Source organism: Nicrophorus vespilloides, unplaced genomic scaffold (assembly GCF_001412225.1).
Source record: "Nicrophorus vespilloides isolate i.1.1-1 unplaced genomic scaffold, Nicve_v1.0, whole genome shotgun sequence".
Taxonomy (NCBI): Eukaryota; Metazoa; Arthropoda; class Insecta; order Coleoptera; family Silphidae; genus Nicrophorus; species Nicrophorus vespilloides.
The window spans coordinates 1-27413 of NW_017097398.1; the positions used below are offsets into that span (position 1 = coordinate 1).

The 27413-nt window shown below is 30.0% G+C and overlaps 4 protein-coding genes across 7 annotated transcripts; 1 reads left to right on the forward strand and 3 right to left on the reverse strand.

Moving 5' to 3' along the window:
* The first annotated feature begins 638 nt into the window (after positions 1–638).
* Positions 639–3443, forward strand: LOC108559998. Its single transcript, XM_017917408.1, has 2 exons — positions 639–2445; positions 2476–3443. The coding sequence occupies exons 1-2, from the start codon at positions 850–852 to the stop codon at positions 3409–3411; spliced, it is 2532 nt and encodes an 843-aa protein (XP_017772897.1). The 5' UTR covers positions 639–849; the 3' UTR covers positions 3412–3443.
* Positions 3444–4188: 745 nt separating this feature from the next.
* Positions 4189–8440, reverse strand: LOC108559999 (lysosomal aspartic protease). The gene is made up of 7 exons (XM_017917409.1): positions 8185–8440; positions 7904–8024; positions 5377–5500; positions 5198–5316; positions 4945–5144; positions 4527–4890; positions 4189–4459 (listed from the first exon to the last, which is right to left on the reverse strand). Exons 1-7 carry the CDS (start codon positions 8250–8252, stop codon positions 4298–4300), a joined length of 1158 nt encoding a protein of 385 aa, XP_017772898.1. The 5' UTR covers positions 8253–8440; the 3' UTR covers positions 4189–4297.
* A 1695-nt stretch (positions 8441–10135) lies between these two features.
* Positions 10136–11596, reverse strand: LOC108560000 (cysteine and histidine-rich domain-containing protein). Its single transcript, XM_017917410.1, has 5 exons — positions 11410–11596; positions 11105–11352; positions 10750–11046; positions 10503–10694; positions 10136–10446 (listed from the first exon to the last, which is right to left on the reverse strand). Exons 1-5 carry the CDS (start codon positions 11486–11488, stop codon positions 10252–10254), a joined length of 1011 nt encoding a protein of 336 aa, XP_017772899.1. The 5' UTR covers positions 11489–11596; the 3' UTR covers positions 10136–10251.
* Positions 11597–15726: 4130 nt separating this feature from the next.
* LOC108559996 (extensin-like) lies at positions 15727–23621 on the reverse strand. Of its 4 annotated transcripts, none has more exons than XM_017917404.1 (8): positions 23535–23621; positions 20576–20753; positions 18006–18100; positions 17620–17694; positions 17029–17108; positions 16508–16933; positions 16302–16440; positions 15727–16246 (listed from the first exon to the last, which is right to left on the reverse strand). In XM_017917404.1, exons 2-8 carry the CDS (start codon positions 20698–20700, stop codon positions 16017–16019), a joined length of 1170 nt encoding a protein of 389 aa, XP_017772893.1. In that variant the 5' UTR covers positions 20701–20753; positions 23535–23621; the 3' UTR covers positions 15727–16016. The 4 variants fall into 4 exon arrangements, with proteins under 4 accessions (XP_017772893.1, XP_017772891.1, XP_017772892.1 ...); XM_017917402.1 differs by having other exon boundaries at positions 17620–17697; XM_017917403.1 differs by lacking the exon at positions 23535–23621 and adding an exon at positions 21019–21037 and having other exon boundaries at positions 17620–17697.
* Between the last annotated feature and the right edge of the window lie 3792 nt (positions 23622–27413).

The following is a 27413-nucleotide window of genomic DNA, read 5'->3' on the forward strand; positions in this document are numbered from 1 at the left end:
GTACGCAAAATATTTTAAAAAGTCTTTATTATAATATTATTTATTGAATTATCTTTAAAATATAAATAAAAAAATTATGAAATAATAAACACATGTCTTTATTAGTATTAATGAATAGCAATTGTAATAAAAATTACTATTATTTATTATAATTGAATTTGGAATAAAATAAATATAGTTAGAGTAAGTTGGTATTATGTTACGAACATATTTGCAGCATGGGTTAGTATTCTATTGTATTTTACAGGCGCCATCTTTTGGTACAAAACTAAATTAAAATGTATTGTATTTTCTAGTACTATACTTCTAATATATTGTTATAATATGTTTTAGTTAATATATATATATATCATTTGCACAAATATATTTATTATTCTTGATGATACATACAAGAACTTTTTGTACTTTTGTAAATTTCGCACTTCTTTTTTTGATAGCAAATAAAAAATATTTTTTTATGGATCACGATTTATCGATCAAAATAAGTTACTTTAAATTATATAATTTCTAAAATATGTCATAATATGTAATAAACTACGCCCCTGTGTTTCGAGCTTCCATAACAGTATTGTAGATGGCGTATCATTCTGACAAGTAAGTGAACCAAAACTGTCAATTAGTGTATTTTTATACAGAATAGTTGACGTATTAATTTGGAAACGTTTAAAAGTATTCCAGTTGAAGTATACAATTATGCTTATCGTGGCCCTAGTATCTTAATAATACGGACATTAAAGAAAACGTTAAGTAACATTGTGGTTATGTGCGTAGTGACACTATACGTCAGTGACATTACTTTAAACAATTGATTTGTGTTCAGTTATTAGCACTTAAGTGTATACTGCGATAATGGAGGATTTCAAAAGTGAATTTGACGAAGCCCTGAACAAAGTGGTTAAAATAAGTTCCATGAAAATACACGACTACAGTGAATACAAGGAAGTGTTATGTCGAGTTGCCAAGGCCAGGAATAATGATTTTAGCGATTCGAAGGGACGAAGACTTGTAAAAATGTACAAAGTTGCGATAATCGATGGGGAAAGTAGGCTTATACCAGCTAATAACGCGAGTACGAGAATTGTATGTTACGTGTACATGGAAGAGATTTATAGCATTTTACAAGAATCGCATATCCGTTTGAACCATGGCGATTGCCAAAGTATGTTTAACGAATTAAAATACAAATACGTAAATATTACCATCGATATTATCCAGTTGTATCTATCATTTTGTAAAGCTTGTCTGCCGAAAAAAAATACCGCCATGAAGAGCTTCGATGAAATTATGTACCAAGAGATGAATTCCAGATGTCGTTTGGATATAATAGATGTTAAGCCTCATTACGACGGAGATTACAAGTACATATTTAGCTACGAAGATTATAAAACAAAATATTGTTTTTTGCGACCGCTGAAGTCTGTGTGTCCAAACGAAGTTGCAACTATAGTTGTCGATATTTTTACCACCATAGGAGCTCCCAACATTATTCAAACAAATCGAGGCTCGAAATTTACATATACTTTGATTCAGCTGTTAACCGAGATGTGGCCTTATCTTAGAATACTTCCTGGAATGTCGACGCACGATGATAATGAAAGTATTAGGAATCTAATCTTCAAAAATCACAAGGGCAAAAAAACATTTGGCGATTATCGATGGACACAAGTACTGGGCTTCATACAGATCAAGAAGAATCGTTCATTTAACGCGGATATACAACAAACGCCTTTTGAAGCGATGTTCGGCCGAGCCGTGAAAATCGGTCTCATTGATTCCGTTGTAAGCAAGAAAGACATCGCCTCGCTTAGAACCGAAAACGATTTGAGAACAGTGCTTTGTTCGTATGTTAACGAGAAATGCACATTGCTCAATAAAAGTTCAGATGATGAAATTGAATCTCCCGCTAAAATTTCACAAGTTGCAACGGTCGAAGATGAAGAAGGAAACAATAATAAAGATGATACCAAGATAGAAGGAATCAAGAATGAAACGCAGCAGCAGGTGAAGACAAGGAAGTCTGGATATTTCATAGGAAACGAGGTGGGGAGCGACAAGGATAGTAATAAGAAAACCAAAAGAGATGCGAAAGAATACGACAAAATTGCGAAAGAGGTGCTAAATAGTCCTGGACAGAGGGGCAGGAGAAAGAAAATAAAATTGCAAGAAATTGAAATTGGTAAAGATATTGAAGCAGTGTTTATCAATGAACAACCGCCGGTTCGAATAAGCAGTCATACTGTAGACGATCCATTGATCGTGAAACGACATACTAGCAGCAATTTAAGGAACAATAGAATTCTTAACAAAGGCAACGATGATAGATTTTACAAAAAGAATTATAATTTGATTAAAGGAATAAAGGATCCTGTAATAGTAATATCTGAAGAGCAAGAAATGCAGAAACATATTAATAATATCAAGATGGATCACTCATATATGAGAAGCATAATAGATGATGTTATGGCTGCAAGTGATAGTATGGATATAGATAATGCCGAAGAAGCGTTAGATGATTCTAACATATCATGTATTAAAACTACAGAGGATATTGAGAACTTTATATTTGCAAATACTGTAGATAAAGGAGCGGCCTTTAAAGCAACCAATACAGTAAAAAGTGAAGTTACCAAAGAACTGAAAAAACCCACAAAAGAAGAAGCGTTTGATTTGGAATACGGAGGTAAAAAGAAGGATGACCGATTCGAGATTCAGACAGCACCTGATAATTTTATAAGTTGCACAACAAAAGTTGAATTTGTCCCAGATCGTCAATCATTAGAAGACAATCCAAATGCCGAAGTGATTAAGAAGATTAAGTTTAAGCGAATTCAAACAGTGACATTAAATAAGCAAATCACAAAACGGGTGACTAGAAGTAGTACGAGAGCACTGAACAGCAACAAACCTGCCGAACCTAGCATCAATTTGCGGGTGACAAAATTCGATTCAAAATATCGAAACAAATCTAAAAAGTCGAATAAACCTGATGAAAAATGCAAGGACCTGATTAGTCTGAAAAAGAATAAGCCTAATATGGAATATACGTATGCTAAACGAGGGAAACATGTGAAGAAGGAAATAATAGAAGATGTTAAACCGGTGTTAGGCGAGATTGAAAGCATAGTACCTGACATAGATTTGAAGACTTTCCAGAGTATCCAGAGTTTGCAGCACACTATAACGCCGAATGGGAATATGGCCATACCATTCGATAGGAATGATGATGTCGACGAAGATTTGTGTATTTATGGACATCTCATTGATCCAATAACAGGTGAATCGACGGTCGAGCAATATTTCGTTGGGTGTTCGTGTCCAACAGATTGCAAGAATAATAAAAAGTGCCCGTGTAAACTGAAGTCGATGTTGTGTAATGTTAAATGTCACAATGCTGAGGAGTGCAAAAACTAATGTTTTATTTATATAATAAGCATGTTTAAATTTTGTTCAATGATATTTATTTTTATTTACTACGTTTGTGATCTTTTTATTCTTTAATGAATGAATTAATATTTTTTTAATCAAAGTTGAATATATATATTCTATATTTTTTGTAATCTTATTTTCATTGACAAAAATTCCACACATTATCCCCCTTTAAATTTCTCATTCGCCTTAATTTTTCTTATTGCATTTATAATTTATGGAAAAATAAACATCAATTATAAATTTGCTTATTTCAACACCATAAAATAAAAACAAACATCAACTGTTTATATTTTATATATTTTGTAAAAAAATGTTCTATGCAAAAGACGGCTTCCGAAATTTCATTTATTTACAAAGAACTTCATTGCAGACATTTGATATTTTGGTGATTCTTTTTTTTAATTGTTTTTTTTGTTGTGTTCATTATGCTTCGACAAAAGTTATTATTAACCAAATTGCTACAAAGAGTTTATAACATTTATTCAATACATTTAATGCAATTTCAATGTATTTAAAAGTTTTATTGACTTTTATTTTGAAGTTTTTTTCTTTCATTTCACTGAAGAATTGATTTGACTTTTAGTAACAATTAAAATCAAATAAATTCCAGAAATAAAATAACGACAGAGAAGAAAATAGAAATATATCAGACCAGCAGGCGAAAGGTTACGCTGATAATAGAAAAGAATCTGTGGAACTGAAATAGAACACACTTCTTATTTATATAATGATTTATTATCACGTCTTAAGAAAAAAACAGTTTATTCGAGACAGCGTTGAAATTGAACTAAAGTAAAATGAACACACTATCACTATTTGCTCATTTCTTTGATTCTTAGCCTAAATAAACATAAATTATATGGCAAACTTATACAGCCTCTGCAAAGCCGACCCTGTTGTTGCCCATATCAAATTCAGTGTAAAACTTCCCGATGAAAACATCACCCAAGATCCACAATGGTCCATTCGGTGGCGGAATATCGATACCCATGAATCCGGAAAGGCAGATGGTTTTGCCCATTTGAGCGACCTACATAAAATGTAAAATAAAAGACAAGTTATATGAAGAATTTCCGTAAATATTGACGTTGACTCACTCTCAATACGTAATCTTTAGCTTCCAGCGTGAAAGTTTTGCCGGCCATTACGAAATCGATGGTTGGTAATTTTGGAATCAGGGTGCAATCGATCATGTACTCTCCACCGACGATGGGTGTACCGCCGATCGCTTTGTTGATAGCGGTGATTTCATCTAAAGGACCTGCGATAAGACTAGTACCGGTATCGGCAATTGCTTCGCATCCTTTGGCGCAGAACGTCTTGTCGCCGATCTTGACTTTGTCCATTTTGAATTGCCAGTAGGCTTTCCTATCGACATCCAAGTACGTGAACTCGCCCTTGTAGTGTGCCGGATCGGAACCACCAAAGATAATTTCACCACCATCGGCGGCTTGCGGGTCCCTGAATATAGGAATTAGCATAACTGATTTAAATGCATGTGCGTTAATGTCTCACCTGTTGAGGTAGAATGAGAAGATCGGATCGGAAATCAAGCCTTGAGCAAGCATATTATCGAAAACTGGAGGAACACCGTCAACGGCAATGTTGCTGTAACCCATGCCGAGAATACCATCGAATTTGGCAGCGACGAAAGCTAAACCTGGTTCGCTCATGGCCTCAGCGAATGTTTGATCTTTAACATCCATACCGCCAAGCTATAACAAAGAAACATTTAATATGTAATTCAATAAATATCAATGTAATTTACGTTGACAATATCGGTAGACAAAAATCCGCTCAAACTTCCTGAGCCATAGTGGATGGCAAAATCGGTACCGTTAGCTTTGTATGTCTTGGAAGCCATAGAATCGTATTTGTTGTGCAACACTGAAAGATTAAATATAATTTTTAATTATTTTATAACTGGTGGTGCATCGTATGACTTACAGCAGGCAATGTTGGTGAAATGGCATTTCTTTGATGGCACCCATAGATTGGAAGAACCGGTATCAAAAACTACCTTGAACTTTTGCGGAGGATTTCCAATAGAAATTGGTCCGTAATATTGGGCCTGAAAAAGAAAAGGAATTGTTAAACGTTGTACGCTCGATCAAATATGAAATATCAATTGATATAGATGAGCAAAGGATGTAAAAAAAACCTGAGTAAACATTATTTGAATAATATGTTTACTCAGGTTACTACAGATACATAATATCAATAGTGTGATTCTTCTTATTTTTTATTTATTTTTTTGAAGACTAACTAACGTGCACATTATGTACGTTAACTATAAATCAGGGGTGGCCATGTATGTATCAAAATTTCACTATTTGTTTGAAAACGTCACAGATATTTTCATTGTCACTAGAAGACACAACAATGAAAGAACATTGTTTACATGTTTGATTACTAATGTAATGTATTTTATTTAGAATTACAGTAGTATTAAATAAATTACGACTTACGAATTAGTTGTAATGTTCCTATTGTTAATGTACACTGATGCAACATTATATCTAATCTGCTTAAGTCTTTATTTCATCATATATTATTTGATGAATATTGTCAAATATTTTAGATCGTTTCTTAACACACTAATAACATGACAAGTTAAGATTGAATTTCATTAATAAAATATAATTTTACATGAGGTATCATAATTGTATATGCATTATATAACGTGATCTAATTGCAATAGTCAATAATGTTATGCATTATCAGCCAAAGCAATATATACTAATACTTAGAAATACAATAATTTAAAATATTTAAACAAAGATAGTCAAACATTCCAGTACAACTTAAAATTCAAACGATAAATGGAAGTTAGCAAATATGTGTTGCTGGTAATGTTATAAATAGTTTATTTTATCTACTCTTGGTAACAAAAAACAACGATTTGTGCCAATGAATAAAACGTAAATATTATTTAAATGTACCATGTCTATATTTATTGCTGTAAAATATAATAATGTCATATAAATTATATTGATTTTTCACAATATAAGAAAGTTAATCATAATTGAATGGTTACTTTGTCAATTAAGTGTGCCTTAGGTACTGATTAGGCAATGTTTTTTAAATATTAATATTAAATAAATACATTTGTAAAGAAATCGAAGGCATAATAAATGTACACATCATGATAATTTAAGTCTGTCGCGGAAGTTTAACTAAAAAATGTTGAAAGAAAAACCCGAAGTTCTACGTTGCAACAGAAAATAATAAAAACTTAGCCTTTTATTCTGAAATAATTATGACATTAAGTAAATAAAAGTAAAATACATTAATCATTTCTAAATGTATTCCATTATATTATTTTTTTTATATAAAATGATGACATGAATCATATTCAGCGATAACATTCTTAACCACAAGTCAATCTTCATAAGGATCTTTGAAATGAAGTTAAAAGAATAAAATTATATAAAATGAGAATAACATACGAGTATTTCTTTTATACACAAAAGAAAAAACATTGTCAACAGTTAATATAGAAAAACATATCCATATAATTATATTGACAAAAAATATATTATTTGGTCAGTAAATTATTTTCGCCAATTATTATATAAATCATACATAACTGATAAAAAAAAGAATTATTTTGTTGTTGATGCAATTTAATTGGTTGCATGGTTGATGGAATATTGAGATCATCAACAATATCAGTTACATATACCAACAAGTTTTATAATAAACAGATAACAAAGTAAAAAAATATATTATAAATGTATTGCTTCGAATTTTCCAATAAAATAAACTTTACGTGTTTACATAAAAAAAATAGACGTTATCTATATTTTTTTGTAATAATTTTTTTTAGAATTGTATTTTATAAAAACAATGTATACAGTGGAACCTCGCTTAACGAGCAAAAATAATTTTAAGAAATATGACTCGCTTAACGAGCGACGATGAGAAAAGAAGTCCCGGATTGCGCGCCTGCTACATCAATTTAAAAACATGTGTTTCACTATACGAGTAAAAATCCGGATTAAACTCGCTAAGCGAGGTATCACTGTACTTCTAATGTACAAGATAAAGTAAAGTAAATAATTAGAGATATGGAAAAGTTCTATATTATTAATATACCAATTTGTAATTTGTAATTGTCTTCTAAATGACAAAATAATATTAAATGATAAACCAATTCATTGTTTTTTTATTGAAATCATCAAAAATTATACAATTGATAATTAAATAAAAATTCCAAGGTGTTTTATTATCATACAGCATTCAATTAACGTTTTTCTTTGTGTTGGTCAGCCATCTTACAAAAAAAAAACATTTGTTACCAATGTTTTATATATATGTAACATTTTGTTATTACAATTATCGCATAATATAGTTAACAAATTATTGGATTTATGATAACATTAAAGCAGTTTGTGTATACTCTCATATTACGCAATAACTTAAATAACTGGTCATTATTATTTAACAGATCTTAGTAAATAAATGTACTTACATCCATATAGTTAGATAACGGTTCAGGTTGCGGGCCCCCATATCTGAACTGCACTTGCTGAACGTGTGTTCCGACCTCTTGCAAAGTCCTCCTGGATGATTTGTCTTTGATTAAAGGTACTCTGCAACGTAAATATATGATATACATAAACTATAATTATGATCGTTGTTAAAGAACAGCGGTGATTCTGCAAATTTAACATGACGCTGCCGTTCTGTAAGTTGACGTTAAACAAATAGGGAAATAAACAAGGTTCATTTCCAAAAATAAATGATAATTACCTGACAAAAGCTGAGCTAACGGCGTAAATCGTAGCCAGTAAAAAGAAAATTGAACTTAACAGACGCATCGTGATGTTCTGTTCTTTGAATACAAACTCAAAAGCGAAGTGACGACCTTCTTTAAAGGTCTAGCAATATATTGATCTCGTTGCACACGTAAAAAAAATATTGTGACTGATAGAAGAATGAATCAGCCGGATAAACTTTTTGACATTACATCAACACAATAACAACTTGTCTTTCTTTTTGTTATGGTTTTCATTGCTACCAACCAAAAATAGTTTAGATGTTTTGAGCACAAATCCGATGATGAGCGAACGTACTCGATACTATTTCAAGCAGGGTTTGAATTTAAAAATTCCCTACTGAGCGGAAACTGACGAAATTGTGCGCGGCACAAGCTAAATGAGAAAGGTGGTAGAAGGAAGAAGCATTCAAAAATAATATTACAAGAATAATCACATAACAATGCATAAATAATTACAGATAACAAAGTGTGAAACTATAATTAAATCAAACTTAAGTATTTCTCTCCTCAAAAATAATAATTATTTTAATAAAATTAAATTTTAATGAGTTTTAATATAAAATTAATTAATATTTTATGTGGTCTCTTCTTTAAATTTTAAATGTTATATGTGAAAATGACCATGGCAAATGTTGTTCAGGCAGGTTCATCACAATGGAAAAATTAAAAATCATCAGACACTCTTTGTAGCGTGAAGGTCAACAATAGCGATTACAATTGTATAATCGACATTATATTTTGTGATATCACTTTTCAACGAAATATGAAATTCCGACCATTTTTAAATAAATATTTAATGAAAGATTCTTTCGACTACTTTTTAAGATAAAAATAAAAGTATAAAGATTTGTTTTTTGTGAAATGAGGAAGGTTTTTAATGATAAAATTGTTTCACTATTTATAATAAATATAACATGGTATATGGTAAATGGTATTCTGCAAAACCAGAGACTATTAACTTCAATAACAAGGCTAATACTAAAAAAAATGTAGTCTGAATGTTTATAAATGTATTTTAATCCAAACCATCAGGAGCCATAGGCTAATATCTTTTGGTGCAAACATTATTTGGGGGTCCTATACTTATATTATTGGAGCTAACTCTGTTTGGGAGCCTTGCACTAACATTGTCTGGGGCCCTCTACTAACACTGCCTGGGGCCCCCAATTAACCAAACATTGGTGCATTAAACTTGAAAATGAAACATGCGAGTGAAGACAATGACATGTTATAGTGTATTAGTAGAAATGGCTGAGTAACCTGGGGCGCAATTAGCCATGGTCTTTATGGTTTGCAGCCCAGGGTTTACTTAAAAAAATACAACTAAGTTCGTGTCATTTTTAATTAGCATTGTCTTCACTCACATGTTTCATTTTCAAGTTTAATGTTTGTTTGGAAATGAACAAATTGATTGCAGTACATATATTGGATATCAAAATAGTTAAGCAACAGATAGTACTTGGATTGGTGATTTTTAATAATATTGATAAGTATTAATTTGATTTTGTTCATGGTAGAAACAATAATTTTGTAATAACCAATACAGATATCAAATTAATAAACCTGTTTATCTTTGTTTCATTTATCTAGTAATATGTATTATTACTACAACATTTAAATACAAAGTTTATATTGAAATAAACACCTTATTTTGTAACATTTATAAAATTAGGTAATTTTATGATTTTGATTCGTTTATTGTACTTTTTACTTGGAAATAGAAATAACAAAATTATATTATTTGAAAAATTTATATATAAATTAAGTATTTTCAGTGTATTAATATTAGCATAGATTTTGTAACATATTTTTTACTTTCAATTCTTTCATGTATAATAAATATATTTAATCTCTATAATGATGTATCTCAAGTATAACAATTATTAACAAAAAAAAACGATCAAAATAATATTTTTATTGTCAACTTAAAAAAAGCTTGAATTGTGGCATAAAATTAAAGCAAAAAAAAAATTAAATTAGTATGTGCATGCTTAAGAAATTTGATGGAAACATTTAATAAATCTAGATTTTTGAAGACGTTATAAATCACTTAGATCCACAGATTCAATGCCTTTGGTGATTTTAGGTTCACTACTAGTTTCATTTGATTCTGGTACATTTTGTTTATTAATAGCAACATGCAAATCCTTCCAGGTACCAGGTGAATGCTTCTTCAGCTTTATTTCAACTTTAGTGCCAAACATTGTCACATTGCTCTCCTTAACATTGCAAGCCTAAGGATTAAAATCTTTATAATAATGATCTTTGAACTAATTATAATTAATATTACCTCACACAACTCCAAGTTAAGATCAAAGCAAGATGAATCGCCTTCTTCAAAGACCAATTTTATATTTAATTGAAGAGGAGCCAATTGGATTTTGCTTAATGTAGTTGAATAATTCTTGGCGTAAATGGACATAATTACATGTGAGCCAGTTTGGAAATAGTCCCATCTGCAATTAACATTTGTTGTATTTTTCTAAAAAAAATATATAATTAAATGCTAGATATAATTTTCAATATATTTAACATACTTTAATCCAGACATGTTCCCCTTTGGCACATCCAGCATGTTTCAACATGGCTTCAAAATCCGAATAATATTTTGGGCAGCATGACCAGTACTTAATTCCTTCATGGAAAATGGGATAACCTTCATGGTAGACGCAGACAGTCTTATTTGTCTCAGGGCCTTCATATTTAACAGAACAACCCCTGTTCTTGCAAGCTTCACCAATTTCAACACCATCAACACCTGTACTTTTCTTCTTGCTTTCTAAGGTATCCAGCTGCTTTTTCAAAGACTCTGCTATCGTTGGTACCAAATCAACCTTAAATTAATATATTTAAATGTCTATTGCAAATGTAATAATTATAGCAAATATGTACAAGATTTGAATGGAAAGATTTCCTTTCAGCTTTAGGAGGCACTATTGGCTTTGGGGTTTCCTGTATTTTAGGTTCATCAACTTCCACCGGTTTCTCTTCACTGACTGGTTTGATATTTGAGTGTTTAGCTAATTGGCATCCCTTTATGTTCAGGAATTCTGTGAAATCTGTGGTCCTCTTCTTGCAGCAGGACCAACCTTTAAGGGCGTCATGGAAAACAGGTGAACCAGTGTGATGGCAGCAGGAATCTACAAACATAGATTGCATTAGCTGAAAATTATTGATTCACGGTTAAATCACATTACCATCTGCATTTTCTTCAGGCTTATATTTTTGTCCGCAGCCGAAATTGTAGCATTGGAGTAATCCGTCGTTAGCTGACATTGTTTTGTGCGTTTCGTTTAATAAATTAGTGATTTTTTGAATGGACTTTAGATGATATAAAAGCGACAAAAATCACGATAAAATTAGGTTATGTTAGCGAATGCAACCCAAATGACTTAACAGCATTCTATAGTTGCCTATAGTCTTAATATTTTTTCATTATAATTCTTCATATTTATTAAAATTAACTAAATTTGAGAGGTCGAAAAACCATCAATCAATTACCGTAAACACTCTTATAACGCGGTATTCTTATAATGCGGTTTCCACATAACGTGAAACAACAATTGCGACAAGTCTTTTATAACGCGATTTCTATATAAATTATCTATTTTGGGAAGAGACTAGAATCTAAATTAATATGTTTTATGCTAATTCTGATGTTCTTATAACGCGGTTTCCATATTTTGCGGTACGAATTAATCGCGTTATAATAATAGAGAAAATTTATTGTATAACAACATACATACCGTAATCTTTCCGCTCATTGATTATAAATTATTAGTAAAGTAACAATTGATAGTTGTTTTTTATAGCTAAAATATTTTATAATTATTTACTTAATGTTACTATTTACATTCACGATGAAATTACCTTAGGTCTGTAGGAATTTTTCTTGTAAGAGGTCATCTTTTGTAAATGCATAAATACTATTTACATATTTATATTTATCAGTATGTGTCTATTATATTGATAATTTATTAAATTTTCAGCTAATAATAAATCAAATATAAGTATTATGAAATCAAATAATTAATTTACAGATGTGTTAATTACATTTACATATTTAGAAAGTATGTAATAATTGTAATACTTACATAGCGCCGGATTCATGTTTCGAAATGACCTAGACTGAAATATTACTGTCTCTTCAAAGAATAATTTTATTGTAAATATTGTAATAAATAATACAAATAAAAATGTATTTATATAATCTTAACTAAATAAAAACAATTAACTGTTACAAAAGCTATCAAGATAATTTGTATTAATTTTTAAAGTAATGTTTACATTTCAATTATTTATATTCAAATTTTAAAATAAGTAAAAACTGAGTCATTAAAATACAAGAAATGTTTAATATTTATAAAATAATCAGATTAAGGTTTTTTTTTTGCATTATCGAAATCCCGATAACCGACAACTTAAATCTCGTCAACCATAATTCCGACATTGTTAAAATTCCGACAACCATAATCCCGATAAAACACAGGTTTTATTCTAGACAATAAAATATCGATGTTCATTTATATTCAAGTAGTAAGTAATAACGTTCATTTTTAATGTATTTTCAGTATCGTGATTTTAACCCTCTATTACATACTGTTCCCAAATATGAACTTAACATAATATCGATATAATGAGATTTTGCAATTGATATTTCTGTAGTTCATTCATGGAGTTACTCTTTGGAAACTTAATATATGTAATAGTATATAACACTTAATCCCTGGTTGTATGGTTATTGGTATTTTGTTCCGAACCCTAGCATTATATATTAGTTTATTGGATCAGGGGAAAATTAAGGCATTGTGTTTATTTGAAAAATCGATATTTTGATGGAGATACTCGAAACATCTTGCTCCTTTCATCAAGTACTGTCCAAAGTTTAAACAACAAGAGAAGTGGGGCTAATTGAATGTTGCTTGGAAAACTGTTTCTATATGAATTTGTTTTTTTTTCAAGTATAAAATTTTATTTTATTTAAATTCATAAAAATACCTGTGTGATATCTTATAAAACAGAAAGTACTAAAATATTATATTATATGTAACATTTATGCATGTTTACTGATATAAAGAGGATACATTCCAAAGTATTTTGTACGAAAATACTAAATATTAGTTACTAGAAATATAAATTTCACTTCTCAATTATGTAAGTGTCATGTATATCTTAGATATTCTTTAAAAATGTTGATACATGTCGACAAATTATGTCGTTTCATGTCATGTGCCAAAGAGAAAAAAATAGAAGTGATGAGAGGCAATTTGCATAATGCAGTACATTATCTTGATGTTTTGTGGGTTTCGGCCAATTTTATATAAAACTTTATATTAAAGTTTCTTAAAACACCCCAGATTCAAAAAGCAAGTATTAATTAAATTACACAAATCTGGATGTTTTAATATTTTTTTTTTAAATTTCGTTATAATATGTAAATTTTGTCCGTTATTACCATTACATTTATGTATATATTTACAGTATTACCGATTAATGTAAATACAGAGTAAATATGCTTATAACTAATATACAAGAACTAAAGGTACATTTTCAAAATATCAAGACTATATTAATACACAGTTGTACCATGATAAGCAAAACGATTTCGTTTTCAGATGTAAAATTACTTATGTCTTGAAATAGTTTTTTCGTAAAGAAATTAAAATTAACTTTTTTTGAAGAATGAAAAGTTGTCAAGTGATATCTCATTTTGAAATACGAGTCTAAAGTTAATTGTTTATAATATATTGCCTATGATTCCATGACAAAGCAGAACAAGATAAAACAAAAAAAAAAACAGTGATTAAACAGAACTTCGGAAAACAATATTAAAGTTCAAGCAAAATAGAAATAAACAAATGATACAGATTGAATGTAACATTAATTATAAATGTATGTATTTAGATGTGTTATTTATATAATTTTATTTTGTTTTGTCATTTGTTCTTTTTTAGAGCTGTTCTGGTTTGTCCATTCTGGTCACCATAGCCTATAATGAGTTAATCAGGGTCATATTCATTCAATAAATTGTTTTCAATGTTATTTAAACACCTTTGGTTGTTAAATTTAATTTGTCTTTTTTCGTTGCTAAAAACCATCAATAAATTTCTAACATTCTCTTCATCGACATTTTCAAAACCTATTAATGAAAGCATCTGGATAACTTCAATTCTATCTTTTGATGCTATTTCCTTGTTAAATGTAATTTTAACTGAGGTAAGAATGTATTTGTAATTAAAGTTTAAAGAAAATAGTATTTACTTAATTTAATCAGTAAAATTATTTATCATTCGTGTGATATTTTATAGTTGAATTATCTAGATTGTAATGAACTAAAAATGTGTTTGTTTTTTTCTATTTTTCACTCTTTAGTATATCAAATGTAAAGCAATATACTATTAGTGGCCAACTTGTTTAGTCAAAAGTCAAGTCAAAAATTTATTTATTTAAATGTAGATGCATATACATGGTGTTATTTAAGGGGTGGCGTATATGTGAGCTTAAGCTCATTTAGCCCAACTTGTTTATTTTGAGATAGACTTTTAAACTTGATACGTTATTAAGTGAAGACTCAACCTATAATAAAATCTTTTAGGTACACACGAAATTGAAAGTATCTAGTAAAACAATCCACTTCTCATACTTAGATATAAATAAGAAATTGTAAAAAAATTGTGTGAAGCAGATTATTAAAATATTTGTAATTGAATAATTATATTACATTTTTATTTAATGTTTTAAATGTATATACAATGCAATGTATATATGAAATTAGATATGTAACAATATTTCATTTAAAGCTTTTGATTATACTTGAATATACTTCCATATTTCATCATGTGTTGATTGCAAATCCTTTATGTCCATTATAAGACGATTAAAGTTAGTAATTGGAAATTAGACTCATTTATTACTCACATCTAATTATACAATGAGTATTCTATTTTCATTGTGAACAAGTAACTTAATATGTGATCGACAATAGAAGCTATTGTTGATCACAATTCCATTATGAAGTTGACATTTGCTTTTCACCATAATTAAATATAGGTTTAGTAAAAGTATAGTAATGTCCTTTTACTGAGCGTAACAAGTTGTTTGTCCACTATGACGACGTGAAAATAAATATAATTGGATATGAGGAAATTCGATTCACGAATCCAAGAGTCATTTGTTATGTAGCCACGAGCGGTGTAGATTTATAGCGGTGCGCGAAATATATTTAGTTTATTAACTTTATAAATATACGAAATATGTAGTGGACTAATTTTGATTTGGCATGTTACCAATAATACCCCGAACAAAGGTACGCACACGTATGAAAAGTGGCGACACACGAGTCGCAGAAAAACACACAGAAAATTCATAATAACTTTATTGATGTAATAAAGCTGCAAATGTAGGTACAAATATAAATACATAGAGTTCTATTAATATACAGTATATATGTTTCATTATTAAATTGGCATGTCAGAAGCGAAAAATCGATGTCGATTAAAAAAATATGTCTCAAAAATATCGTTTGTGTTCTTTTTTTTTGTTTTCATTTAAGCGGCTCAATTCGTTCTAGAAAAAATCATCACAAAAATATTAAAAAAAAAATAAATAAAGATATGTACATCTTTAGATTATTACGTGTAAATTCGAAGTTATATATTTTTTTTTGTAATTTTATGTTTTTTTTATGTTCTTTTTTTGTTTGGTAAGCGTGGTGTTAGTTCGAACATCTTCAGCATCCATCGGTATCACAAAAATTTAATGTATAGCACTTTTTTTTTAAAGCTAAAGAGTTTGATTTCTGCTTTTACATGACCGGATGGTGTTCGTAGTATTGCGTGCCCGGTGGGATCTTGTATCCGGGATAGGTGCAGTTGAGCGAGTGCTGAGCGAAGAAGGAACTGTAGTCCTTGGCGATGCGCCTGGGTCTGCACGCTGGTCCTTTGGCTAACTCGATGGCCGCCTGTCTTTCAGCCTGCATTTTGTCTTTGACATCTTCTGGAGGCCACTTAAGGTCTCCGCGAAGATTCTTACCTCCTGAAAAACAATCAATACATTAGAAATGTTGGATTGATGAGGAAAATTGACTCACCCTTTAAGGTCGCCGTGGCTGGTTGTGAGGAGAACACTGGGGCCGGTGCCTGACTAATAGGCACTTGAGGTCTCAAGGTGATGGTGCTCGGTGGTGGTTCGAAGTGCTTGGTAGGTTGGATGGGCTGTTGCACAGTTTGCTGCAAAGTATCGAGTTAAATCAATCGCGTAATCCACGAGCGCTCGTTCGAATTAATCGGTTATTACCTGTGGAACAACAGGGGTTTGTTGTTGCACTGGAGGGGTTTGAGGATTGGTGAATTGTTTTGGTGGAGCGGTTGCTAGAGGTGCTTGAACCGGCTTGATTTGCGGAGACTGCGGAGAGTTGCTGTATTGAATCGGGATTTGGAACTCCCTTGGTTGCTGATTGGATCCCGGTTGTGGAGAGGTTGGGGAGAGAACCGGAGCCCAGGGTTTTGTAACCACGGATGGGCTAAAATTAGTCGGCCTCTGCTGATTAACGGGGATAGGAGATGCTGCGGAGTTGTTAACAACTACAGGGGATTGTGGAGCCGATCTGTTTAGTGGCGTTCCTGGACGCGCTTGGTAGTTATTGGTAACCGGTGCCTGGTGGATGTTATTAGGAGATTGACTCTGCAAGCCGGGTGTCTGATAAGAATATTCAGCCCCGCCCTACCAAAAAAGAGAGAAGAGTTCGAATCAGCAAAAAAAAAGTTTTTTTTTCAGTTACAATCATCCGTTAGTCTTGTAAATAACTGATCGCTCACCTGGGTTGGCACAGCTTGATGCTCGGTGTATTCCTCGCCTTCGGATTCCTTTGGTGGTGGCCAAGCGACCCTCTTAACACCTACAATATTCAAATGAATCAATCACTAATTAAAACCAACTGCTTAATTAAACGGATTGCTTTCTAAATACAACTAAAAAAAGCTCGCGCCACAAAAAAAGAAACAACTATTTCCAACTACTATTAAAAGTATCGTTGAGAACGGATGCACAAAGTATATGCAAAATTAGAACACCTGGTGCTGTGAGGTACCAAATTTCAAATTAGGCCCGGCCATGCGCCCAGAATTTTCCGCGGAATGCGCACGATCACATTAATTTCTTTCACGATACCATCAATTTGGCACCGCATCCACCTTAACTTTTTTTTGTATGTTCGCTCTTCTATTTTACGTACACCGTGTTCTTTCTTGGCTCCTCAACACTTGAGTCAGATGATACCTCACGAATATAAAAAAAAAGTTTGCAATACTTTTAAGGCATCCCTCAAAAAGAAGAGAAGAAAAAAAAAGGAGAAAGGAAAGAAAAAAAAACGAAAAAAAAAGATTTACAACATCGAGAAAATCTGATACCTGAGACTACGATGTCTTTGAACTGTCTCGGTCGGTTAGCGTTTGGCGGTGGCCACTGCCGAAGTGGTTTGCACCCTGCTACCAAGATCTCGATCAGGATTCATGACGAAAATATGTGTATGCATATGTATCATAATATGAATGGAGGGGTGCGTACGAAATCTATTTTTAGGACTATGTCACCAGTGATTTATTGCGCGTGTTTACGTCGTTCAAGGTATGGATGATGTTTAGTAGGTCAGTCCGAAGATCATATGTCACACAAACACTCATACTAAATACACTCAAACTACATGAAAAATGGTGCAGGTATGAAATGCAAAGTGTATTATTTAATAGATTATGTTTCGTGAAAGAAGATATTTAATGAGAAACAAATTCATTACCTCTCTGTTTGCTCTCCTCTTCTTCAAGCATACGGAGGACAGCGGAGTTGTGGAGATTTGCTGGTTTCGATACCATTGGGTTGTTGAAATTAATTCTGTAAAAGTTAACAATATTAGTTCAATATTCAGTATTTAGAATATTTTTACAATTTTAGATATTTTTAACTTTAAAATATATAATTATACTGCAATAGTAAATTATTTATACAAAGAATTACTTACAAAAAAGCAAACTTATTTTTGTTGTTTTATTTGTAATAAAACGTGATCAATATATATTAATTAAAATGATTTAATAATTATGCCAAATTTACTCACAAATATTTTTTTTATTATTATTTTATTTTCATTTTATTTCTATTTTTTTTACAATATCGATTTTGTCATTGCAAAAAATGTTTATTTCCATTAATCAATTCTTCAATTTAATCTTCAGATAAAATTATATTTTATAAATAGTATAGATTTATCTCTTAAATATATATTATGAAAAACAAAAATATTACAGTCTTAATATAAAGAATAACATCATTGTTCAATAGGTGAAAATAGTCATCCTTCTTTTGAAACTACACCATGAGTCAAAAGGTATTTTTACTGTAAGGTCATTCGTTATTTATATGTGTTTCTGCGATAGACATAATCTCTAGACATCTATCACTATGTAAATTAAACGTGATATTTATTTCGAATTGGAAGGTCTCCTTTTTTTAAATTTTTCAGTCATCATTTAAAATTTTGTTTACCTATATATTTTTGTTTCTTAATTAATGAAAATACTCATTTTAAATTTCTATTTCAGGTGTTTACACATAAAAGATATATTTTTATTGAATACTCTAGTTTTTTTTTGTATATTCAATAAGAATTTGGAAATTCCAAATTTATAGTTCATTTTCCCTATCAAGTGAAATATTGTTGATATACATGAGTTCATAAATTTGGGGAATTCATTGCAAATAAGTAGTGAATCCGCACTGATCAAAGCAGCACTATGAGAGGTATCAAGTACAGCATTTGGTAGATGACAAATAACAAATCAAAGATATTGACTTCTTAAGTATTACTGTTTAGCGTTTTTACACCACAAAACGTTTTTATAGCACTGCGAATTCAAGTTTTTTTGTGGACCAGTAACAATATTGTTATAGTTGCTGGCAGTTGAGAAACGCTGGTATAGATAAAAGTTTATCAATTTTTATTTCTCAACTTCATTTGAAGCTAATAATAATATATTATTAAACAATAATTAGAATATTAAAAGATCTTGCTGCCAAGAAAGGAAAACATTTTTGATTAATACCTCGCATAGTGCGGTTTTGCCAATGTTTCGAACTGTATAAAACAGGACTAATTGAGGATTTTCAAAAATCACAAAAAGGCTTATCTGTTAAAATAAGTTCAATTAAAATTTAGTTTGTTTTATATTTTTCAAACTATTGCTTTACAATTCACATATTTTTGGTCCATATTGTATGTAAAACCTTATGTTACAACTTTTTATGACTAAAATTGATTTTAAAATTTCATATAAATTAGTGATCGGCTTAAAATGCAATAGTTTCACAAAAATATCAAAATTAAATATAAATGTAACATCTAGCAATTAAATAAAGTACATTTCAAACTGAAACGTGTCTTCAGCGTTGAAGAAAACTATATATTTTAATATATATTCCGAAAAGTCTATTATAAGACAGTTTATTAAACGGCGTTGAGTGAATGAGTAAAACATATGTCATGTGCATCTAAACCATTAATTTTGTTTCAAGACTTAACGCTTATAAATAGAATGCGCACACGATTATAACATAATAAATTAAAATGTTATTGTATAGATGTGCAATATAAAATATGTTTATGTAAACAACGTAGATGGGTGAAGGTGGAATGCTAAGAAGAAAAAGAAAAATCAAATATTTACGCGATCCGTTTCGTAATGTGATACATAAACTTTTTAGAGGCCAATCACCAAAATAAATGATCTTCGTTGATGCCACGTCACCGCCGTACCCGGAGGACCTATACATTTGAGAGCGTTCCAAATCCAGCTCCTTTGTTATCACCTTCCAATTCCGAAACTTTATGACTTAGAACAACCACTACATAATTCCATTGGCATCAGTTTCCACGTTTATTTCCATCAATAATATTTACAGCTTCTGTTCCCAAACTATAAAAAAATGCTTCGCCCAACATGTTTACGAGATGTGAAAAACACAATTTTGTGTAAAACATGACTGGATAATGTAATAAAAAGAAGCAAAATATGAATGGCTATTGCCATAATCTAGTGATTCATGTGAGCAGATCCGATCAAGTGGATGCGCTTCCATCCAGAATAAGTAAGCACGCGATGAGCCGAAATGGAATGCCGTTAAGGAAGTGTGACGATGAAGTGTTTAAATATAGCTTTTCACGTTTCACGAAAAGCAAATAAATGGTTTCGGAATTACGCTAATTGGCGTCCATCGTGGCCAAAACAAATACGGAGGCCGTATTAAGAAAGAACATAAAAATACACAATAAATAAAAATACCTGAGGATAAAAGCATGAGGTAACAACTTACCCGACGGCCCCATTGGCCAGCATCTGCGACTCCCTGTCCAGAATCTCGCGGACGTTCTTCTCCGAATACAAACCGATTGGTGTATTGAACTGCTTGTTGACCAACTTGGGCATTTGACTGGCCATTTTTCTTTTTCGTTTTCTTTTTCTTTGACTAACTTGATATTATCGTCTCTAATCTGCAACGAGAAAATAAAACGAAAAATCTAATATATATATACACACAAATATATATTTTTAATAATAGAGAACTAGACGAAACTCGTGAATCACACATATTTAATTTAGAATGGTATTTAAAAATAGTGCAGTTACTCATGGGTGACGGTCCTAGTCGACATACGAGATTGATTAACAACAACTAGAGGCGCAATAACATCTGCACAAATAATTAAAAATCGGATTATCGTGAAATTGCGTAAGCAAGGAGAAAAAAATATATACCTAAGTTCTATTAAAATCGCGACGGTCGTCGGATGTCACCTTTGCGCGATTTTTCGTTTTTGCCTGACACGTTATTTTCTAAAATAACTTGTGCACATTCTGCGATTATAAATAATGTCGTCGTGGCTAAAAACAAAACCACACGTAGGGGGGAGGGCATATAAATAATGCGTAATGTTCGCACGAAACGTTCTCTCCTTTTCTCCTCTCTTATCCAACGAATCTATCTATTTCTCTTTGCAAATTCAATCCTATTCATTCTATTTATTCCATTCCAAACAAATCCACTTATCCACGAAGTGTCGGCATCCAGAAAAATCTGGCTTTGTTTACGGTCGGCATCCTAAAGCGAAATAAATAGTTTATGCGAACACGAATAGCCACTTCTATTTTTTTTTTGTATGTGTGTGTTGTATGTTTCTTCTGTCCGCCCGCACGAGCAGATGTCCAATGCAAATATGAGGCTAATCCAAAAACTAGGTGACGTCCTTTGGCATCGGGTTTATAAATTTAAAACACACTTCACTGCACGTCCTTTATATTTTTGTCCCTTGTTTTTTTTTACTTCCACCTTCCCAAAACATCATATATTTTAACTAAATATATAAGTAACTAATTTTCGCAATCGCAAAAAACTATTTGTATTAAGCTTAAAATAGTATTATTTTTTTAGTATTTATGAAGTATCTGTGGGAATCAATGATTAAATTTAGGAATATATCAAAAATAAACTTTTTTTTCCATTAAAAAATTTCTAATAATAAGAATAATAATAATATTAATATCTAAATTAATCTATATTCTTATTTCATAAGTTAAAATGAAAGTTATAAAGTGCTTGTAATAATTTTATTTCTTTATAAATAATTTGTTGTTTGTACAATTTTCTTTCTATACTATTTATACATTTCTGGAACTATTGAAGAGATTTAATATAAAAATATAATTAATGAAAAAAAAATATAATTTCTTTTGGATTTAGTTATGTATAAAGTTTAGACCAGTATTTTAAAAGACCCCAGAAGAATGGAAATGTGTAGAAAAATATCCTGTCCTGTCTGTCATTAATTTTTGAGAAACCCTGGTTTAGACTATATTTTTAGATGTATATTATGATATATTACAAAAAACAAACAGTAAAAATACTTCAAAATTTATGTCGGCTTTATTATTTGTTTATTGAAATTTAATACTGTTGTACGTGGAAAAAAATATTTCACTTTGCTTCAAAATATATCCACATTATTCGCTTTTAGTTTCCTTTAAAATTTAACAAATTTTCGTCAGATATTTCGTCAAATATTGTATATTTCACTTTTAGGTTTATAATAAATATTTGAAAAGTGTATCTTTAGAGGGATACAATACAGAAAAAATTATTGGAATATGAAAAAAGTAGGTTCAAAATTTATTTTAGCTCTGCATTCTGATTATTAAAATTTAATATTGTACGTGGAAGAAAATATTTTTTTCTTAAATATTGAAGATATTCAGTAAAATAACAAATTTTCACTTTTGGGTTTCACTTCTCTTCTAAATTTAACAAGACTTTCACTTTTTTTTAAATTTCAACAAATTTTCGTAAAACATTTTTTTTTAATATATTTGTATTGAAGATACCCAAGAAGATATCCAATTTTCACTTTTGGGTTGGAATAATCATTTGAAACGTGTATTTATAGGCGGATGCATTGCATACAAAAATTATTTTAGATTTGTATTTTGTTTATTGAAATTTAAGGCATTTCATTTCACTTTAAAATTTAACAAATTTTCGTAAAATAAAAAATCTAAATTATCTAATTTTCACATTTGGGTTTAAAAAAATATATTAAAAAACTGTATTTTTAAATACATACAAATATAATTTTTTTGATATGGAAAACAAAAACTTTAATTTAAGAAAATATGAAATTGAATTGAAGTTTAAAATTTTAAGTTCATGTGTATTGTTAGATCATAATTAAAAGAAAAATTGTGAGACATTTTTTAATTAAATTTAGAATGATGATAATTGGCAAAATATCAAAATGTAACTTTTTGATTTAGACACAAAAATAATAAATTTTTGAAATTTAATATTATTGTATTAAAAGTGTATTTTTAGATGGATAAATTTCAACAACAAAAAAAAAATGTACGTGGAAACCCAAATATTTGGAATTCATGACTGACTAGACCGGATATAAATAGACTTTTGATCAATGAGTGCTCTTTGAAGTCCACTTGCAAAATTGAAGAAATTTTATGAAATTCGCTTAAAATAAGCTTTACACTTACTTAAGTATAATTAAAACTAAGGAAATTGATCTTTAAGTAAACGGTTATTAATGAATGAACGCGAAAAGTGTAAATTTTCGGGAAAGAGAAAAATCAAGTAAGGAAAACATTATTTTTGAAAATGTGCCAGTGGATAGAAATAAATGAGGATTATGGAAAGTGAAAAGTGCGTCGAGGAAGGAAAAAACTTCAACGAGAATTGCATGGAAAATTTAAGAAAAAGAATAAATCGTTACCTGATAATATTCGATGGGAATAATTCGACGCCGCTTTTCACAAATCGCAGTCAGAAACTGGCGTCGTTTATGCCAGGAACCGCTCAGTCCAGTTTCCACCGTCCCTCGTAGGTGTATTTTCACGTCACAGCCACACTGCTTTATTCTAATTCTGGTTGATATATTGTTATTAATATACACGCATTCACTGAAAACGGCGTACACAAAGTCAAGGAAAACGCAAATTCTGATTACGTCCTCTTTTTGTTTTTTTGTTTTTGGACGTTCTGGATCTTTCGAAATGCAATTTCAACACTAAAAAACTCGTGCGCGAATATTAATATCATATAATTAGAAAATTGTACCGCGATATGTGACGATCATCGTTTGAGCGCATCATTGGCAGATTTTCATAATTTGAATTTCGATGTTTGCCGCGCCACGAGCGGCAGACGATCTGTAATTTAAATGTGTAGTAACAACAACAGATGGCAGAATAATGCCAAAAGTGTTACGTGTTCTCGTTTGTACATCGCGTATTGCTGTACTTTTAACGGATGGATACATGTTGTCTCTCCTCTTCTACGTCGTCGTCGGTCGTGCGCTTCTTCGAAATCAAAGAACAACTAACACTCTCCAAATCCAATTACCTCATTTTTGTTGCACCATACGTGCGCATTTCATTTGGAAACTGGTAAATTAGGCTCAACTATTCTTTATTTTTTAAATTACTTGCGTTTCCGGTAATTCTGCTAATGAACAATCATAAATACAATAGTAATGTAATATGAAATATAAAACAGTTTATTTAATAATAAATAATGGAAGAAAAGTTTTGGTCTCTGGTTGCATACAATATTTAAATGAGCTCTTCGTCATTCGAACACTGCTGTTTTTATTTTACGATTGTTTCTTCACGTTATTAATAAGCAAGTACACGTAAATCCATATAAATAATAAAATATAACTAATAACTAAACAAATATTAATTACTATAAATTAATTTCCTTTATTGTTTTTTTGTAAGATAAATATTTGTTGTAATTGATAGATAATACTGCAATTCAATCAGCTAGAACTTTGTCCCGATACTAAAGATGGCGTTGCAATCTCAATTACTAATTATATATACCCTAATACCTTGAATAGTCTGTTTTTGATCAGAGAATCCGCACAATATTCCGGATTAAAATAAAAGAAAATAAAATATTAAACAAAATAAAAATTAATTTTAAAAATTGTACCCAAAATTAGGTTTTTATACATAATCAATTTTTTTTTGTGTGGTTTATTTGTTGCATGTATTTAGTCCCTCGATTAGTTCGGTTTCAAATAGTCCGGGATAATGGCGGAATTAATTACCCGGACTAATCGAGGTATTTGCTGTATAGTAGCGTTTCTCAACTTTCTTGCCGCGCGACCCAATATATATATAGTTAACTTTTAATTTTTGTCTAAAAATGTTGGTTTTATTTCTATTCAATAAAGTCTTGTTTTCTTTCTATTAACTCCATATTAACTCTAGTGCCTTAGATTACTCAAGCTTGTTTTTGGTTGTATTTTAAATCGAAGCCATAAGTTTACATTGTAAATCAGCTGATTCGCAGACGTACCTATTTTGACGTACTAGTTCAGTGTTGTCGTTGCTAAAAGAAATATCCATAGTAAGACATATCAAATAGGAAAAAAACGGGAAAGCAGAAGCACTATTTTTACGTTCTTCAATTACTTGTGCTGCATGTTCTTGAGGGTCGTCGTTGGTAAGGCCCTCACCAAAAACCTGCTGTAATAAGCAGGATATTAATATTTACATCTAAAACAAGCATTGATTCTGGGGAAACACAGCGCTACGTGTTAGAGAATAATCATATTATATACGAATTAATGAAATTCCGCGATTCTTTTAATCCGGGTAAATTTTGAGATTTTTTAAGGTTTTCAGCAAACTGCGTTACAGCAAAGCAGCGTTAATCGAGCTAGCGCTAAACGATGTCTTACAGTATCAATATTTCTGTCGTGAAATCTTCTATGGTGTCGTGCAAAATATATTTTTGTGTGAAGTTAGTTTAATTTATTATGTCTAGACTCTAGACATAAACTTGATATATGCAATACATATGATATAGCATGAATGCAATTTGTAATCAATTATAGTCCTCTGGCAAGTAATTATTAATTATTAAAGTAAGTAAGGTCTTCATTATCTTATAAAGTACACTTATTTAAGTACAATTTGTTAAAATATTTTTAATAATATAGTTTAAAATTAGGAAATATTTTTAATATAATTTCTAAAATTGCCTAATTTTGGATCACGTGCAGTTGTCTAAATTAAATTGTAAGAAAAACTGAGTACAAAGACCAATAAAGTTTCATTACACCTAAAAAAATAAAATGAACTTGTGTATTATTTTTTACTTAACGAAGTAATAATAATAATTCTATTGATTACTATATGTTCCATTTTGATTATAAAGTAATTAAAATCATAGTTAATTCAATTTAATTTATTTAGTATCATTTAAATTAACTGAAAATATACACTTTAAAACAAAAATTATTTTTTACCAAATTGAAAATGAAAATGTATTTTCTCAAATTAATTATAATTTAATTTAAAATTTATAATTCTATAGTATATATTGAAAAATGATGTGATTTGCACAAATTTATATAAGATTATGAAATTAATGAGTTTAGAACTGTCAGTATTTATATAAAAAAATATGAATTAATTTAATTTTAAGTATGATTTTTTAATAGTTTAAATCGCTATTTAAACAAATATATTCGAACAGTTTATAATAACTTCTTAATTTAAATAATATAAACAAAAAAATATAATTAAATTTTATTTTTATATTTATAAAATATTTACACAATTTTATTGGTTATAATTTCGACTAAAAAGAAAAAATATCATTTTCTTTCAAATCAATTTTTATTTTTCTATATACAGTAGAACCTCGCTTAACGAGCAAAATGAATTGTAAGAAAAATGACTCGCTTAACGAGCGACGTTTCGCAAATCGAGTGACGATGAGAAGAGAAGTCCCGGTTTGCGTGGCTGCTACATCATTTTTAAAACTTGTGTATACTATACCAGTATTTCACTACACGAGTAAAAATCCGAAAATTTTGGAACGGATGAAACTCGTTAAGCGAGGTTCCACTGTATTTCCAATATCAAAATGTGTTGATAATATTGTTTATATCATTTTTACATCCAACTACAAAGTTTTTCAATATTTTTCAATTTAAATGTTTTAATAATTTTATTTTATTTCTTCTATTATTTAATTTTAATATTGTTGAATTCATTAATAAATATTTTGATCCAAATATTTTTTTGATAAATATTACAGACCAAATAGCAAATTTATGAATTTAAACGCAATATCGATCTAATTTAAACTATCGCCAATATCAACAAATGATTTTCGGAAGTGCAAACTCGCGATAAAACTGTGCAAATCTTATGTTATGCTTGTAGGGTTACTTAAAACCTTATCACAGATGATAAACAAGACAAATAAACAATACAAATGTAAATAATTCACAATTAACTTAAACGATTTCATAGGAAGTCATAGGAAAAAAAAACTGTACAACAACGTAAAGAAAAGTTTTTTTTGGCAGATCGTATTGGAGTAAAGGTAAAATTTGGCATTCTTTCAATTTGTCTGCAACGGAATGCGGTTGTACTTTGTTTAGTTTCAAACTACAAAGTGTTTCTATTTCCATACATTACCATTTCCATAAAAAAATTGTAAAATATTTTTTTTTGTTAAAAAAACAATTTATTATTTCCAATATCAAATTGTTTTCATAATATTGTTTATTTTTGATCTTTTATTTTTCATTATTCTATTTTCATACTTTACCAATAATATTTGAAAA